Source organism: Nothoprocta perdicaria, unplaced genomic scaffold, assembly GCF_003342845.1.
Source record: "Nothoprocta perdicaria isolate Ctin4 unplaced genomic scaffold, notPer1 scaffold_12, whole genome shotgun sequence".
Lineage (NCBI taxonomy): Eukaryota > Metazoa > Chordata > Aves > Tinamiformes > Tinamidae > Nothoprocta > Nothoprocta perdicaria.
This window is the reverse complement of record NW_020454316.1, coordinates 1,182,671-1,186,335: the sequence shown is the minus strand read 5'-3', so window position 1 is coordinate 1,186,335 and position 3,665 is coordinate 1,182,671. Positions and strand designations below refer to the sequence as shown.

The 3,665-nt window shown below is 51.3% G+C and overlaps 1 protein-coding gene across 1 annotated transcript in view; it reads right to left on the bottom strand.

Annotated features, from left to right (window-relative positions):
• Positions 1-1,580, bottom strand: part of ZNF598 (zinc finger protein 598) — a 16,981-nt gene extending 15,401 nt beyond the window's left edge. Inside the window, exon 1 of the mRNA XM_026053898.1 lies at positions 1,472-1,580. Within this exon, the coding sequence (XP_025909683.1) occupies positions 1,472-1,580 (109 nt within the window). The remainder of the gene's footprint in view (positions 1-1,471) is intronic.
• Between the last annotated feature and the right edge of the window lie 2,085 nt (positions 1,581-3,665).

Here is a 3,665-nt window from a genome sequence, read left to right as displayed (position 1 = left end):
GCGCGGCAGCCCCGCGCCCCCGCAGCAGCAGCCACGTCCCCCCGGGGCCAGCGGGCGCGGAGCCTTCCTCGCGGGTCCCCGCCCAAAACGGGGCCCCGCGGCCCTGCCACAGCGCGAAACGGGCGCCCCCGAACCCTTCAAACGGCACCCGTGGCCGCTCCAACCGGGACATCCATCCTGCAGCGCCCTGCCACATCATCAGACGTGTCACCGGCAGTGCCGCACGGCGCAGGGCACCGCGGCCGCCCCGGCACGGCCGAATGGCCCCGGCCCAGGGCACCGCGGCCGCCCCGGCACGGCCGAACGGCCCCGGCCGAGGGCACCGCGGCCGCCCCGGCGCGGCCGAACGGCCCCGGTTCTGCAGCCCCTCCCGTGTGCGCGGGGACGGGCGTGGTGGAGGCGCTGCGGGACGCGGGATGCCCCGTGGAGCAGGGGAGCGGCCCATAGCGGGGTTACACCGTGACACGCCGAGATGGGAAGGTGGAACGTGCCGGGAACACGTTCAGGGGATGGGAAAGGGAGGCCAGGCTCGTTAAACTGCCCATCACAGTTTATGGAGAACGGCAGGGAGCTGCCGAGTTCTGCATCGCGGGCTGGAGCTAACCGGGAAGCTGGATTAGCAGCCCCCGAGTCACTCATATCTGCTTGCTTTTGCACTAAAATTCTTTGTCATTTTAGTTAAAGGCTCTTCGTTTTCCTGTGGTACATAAATGATCAGTCTGGGACAAAGGAACAGCCCGTTCGTGGTTTGGGAACGGGGAAATTTGTCCCATTTGTCTGGGACAAATCCAGCCAGTTGGTTAGAATTAGTCCTCATGTTGTCTGGCCCAACACCAGCATCATTTAGCAGGGCCTGCGATGCAAAATAAATAAAGTTACAGGTCAGATAAGTACTAGAAAAACTAAGTAATTGAACATTAGGGGTCATTGGATACAACAGGTAATATTTACATTCTCTTAAAGTAACCCATTTGTCGCACTTCCAATTAGAGGGCAGATAATATATGTCTTTTTGGTACTCAACCCTAAAGTGTGGGCAGGGTGGGGCTGTATCAAATAATGAGGAACGACCGGGGCTGTTGGCTGTAATTACTGCAGGAAATGTGCCCCCCCGAAGTTAATGACACTGTTGAAAATGTTCTCATGTCAAAGCTGCATCACCCAATTTTGGAGAGCAATTAGCATGAAATGAGCTGGAGGCAGCCGACAGTAATGGGCTGTCTTAAGTGTCACTCGTCTGTGAAATTGCGCAAGGGCCCCCGCGATATGGCCAAGTGTAGGGTAATAAATGCACCTGCATAATTAGGCTTAAAAGTGACATTACTCATCAGCGTGAACACGGGGGAAAAACAAGTGTAGTTTGGAGGTCTCGTCTCGGCAGGACCCGCTCAAGGCCTGAGCACCTCACGCTGCAAACGCCTTCATGGAGGTGGGTTTGCCCAAAAATAGTGTTCTGGACATTATTCCTCACCAAAGGAAGCGTTTGGCTGTTTCCCAGGGTGCTGCGATGGTTTTACAGGCAGCATTCCCGGCAGCTGATCAGTTGGGACGTTTTCGCCTTCCAGGGTGATATTTGCCATAACCGGAGTGTGAAAGGGATTTCGTGTCCCGTAAACCATGAAACTGAATTGCACGAGCCGTTAGAATGGGACTTGTTTGTTTTTCTCTTCCCAGACTCCCCAGTTTCGCTGAACTCTCTGTTTTAAAGTGGAACCAGGAAGTTTATTCCAAGCGAAGAGCATGCGAGGTTATTGATCCTTGGAGCGGCAGCTGGGAGGCCAGGTCCAGCCGTGCTCGCTCCGTGTGGCCGTGAGGTGACCCAAACCAAGCCTGGCCCCGCGCCCCTGGCGAGCTGCCTTGCAGCCCGCAGCAAAAATCGGGTTTCTCCGACCTCCAGGGCTTGTCCTCGCCCCGTTGCACCGTCACACAGCAGGATGAGCCGTCCTTCATGTCCTCTATAGAATGTCCTCTATATAACTGCCTTTACTAGCTGCCTGATACGTTTTAAACACCCATAGAATGAGAAATTTCCCTGTTCTGTTTATTATACAGCTCAGGGCTGTTTTCTTGGTGTCTCTACATCAAGCAAGAGGAGCAACAGAAGGGCTAAGGCGCCAGCGTTAAAACTTTTCTCCAAAGTTTGTTTTCGACACATCACCCTGCTGAAAATGGTCCTGCTAGTGTATGTGAGTCATGGATTTCGATTAATTCATTTCGCGGCGCAAAGAGGGTTTTTATAATGGTCTTTCAGTGGATTGAATCATTCTTTGGTGATGACTTCTGGTTTATTCCTCTACTAAGTGCAAATGGAATCTGGATCTTAGCGCTAAGTATGACCCAAAAACATACAGAAATGTGATCATATATAATTAATAGGCTTCAGTGTGCGTTGTAAATCTCTTGATTGGTACTTAGTTCCGTGCGTTGTCGAACAGGAAATGCTTTCTGCCAAAGAAAAAGAATTAATATTAATGGTAGCGACAGTTAATTTCCATGTTTACTAGCCAAGTATCACGTAACAATACCAGAAGAAAAAGAAATGCTTCAAATCATTTAATCAGGAAAATTCTTGGAAATAACTGGTATCTCTGCAGATGGGCCCAACAAATCCTTCGTATTCAGAATGACAACAGATCCAGTATTTATAGTTCAGCTCTAAAATACTGTCAAAGTYTAGACCTGAAGGTTGTGCTTTAGCTTAGTTTCACATTTATAGCTTCAGGTGGATTTGGTTCATTGCAGTGAAGCTGCTTAGTGCATAATAGCAACACATGCCTCCATTTGATAAAGTTTCTGCTGCAAGTCGTGCTTTTCTCAAGGTGTCTTGTTTTCTGGGTAAGTCTGGGCCGTTTTGTCCCCGTGGGCTGTTTGCAGAGAGCTCCCTCGGCCTCCGGGGCCGCCTGGATGGTGTTATGCACAGCGGGATCTGCACCTGATGCTGCTTTTTGCTCTAATTCCAGGTCTCGCAGTTGGGACAGAGTGGCTGCAAGTCTGGAGTGAAATAGTCAGGAGGTGAGTAGTCCATTCCTTGAGGAGGGAGCTCTGGCTTCTCTATCTGCTGGACATGATGCTTAAAAGCAGAGTGTGATTTGGGGGCTTGTGGAGACAAACTGAAGAGTGCCGAGCTCAGCGTGCCCTCATCCCTGCTCTCTGTAGCTGTAACCCACCAGATACCTCCATTCGCGGCACGTTCAACATGATGCTCCTCTCTGGTCCCCGGAGGTGTTTCTGACGGGCCGGACGGCACCGGGGGTCCCTAGGAATTCGGCAGCGTTTGGCTCGACCGTGTCCTTCCCCCGGGCCCCCGCTGAGCTGTTCCTGGGCTATGAGGAAGCTGCTTGTGGCACTGCAGGCTGCTCCGGTGTCCTCAGGGGCTTTCACTCTACCTGGTTTGGGATCAACAGTCAAATATGCGACTAATACAAAATTGGTCTGTATTTCCTGCATTTAAAAAATACCCCGGTCTACAATTGCTAAGCACATTAGTTGTTCACATATATTTTTTTAACTGAAACATGTTTTCCCGTTTAAAGTTTATTTGTGGAAGGATATATAAATACTTTGGTGCTTTGATTCACCGGCAAGCACACTCCGCTTTGCACGATGCCTGATTTCAGAGTTGAACTGGAAATTGTCCTCCCAAATACGCAGTTGAGACAAAAGCT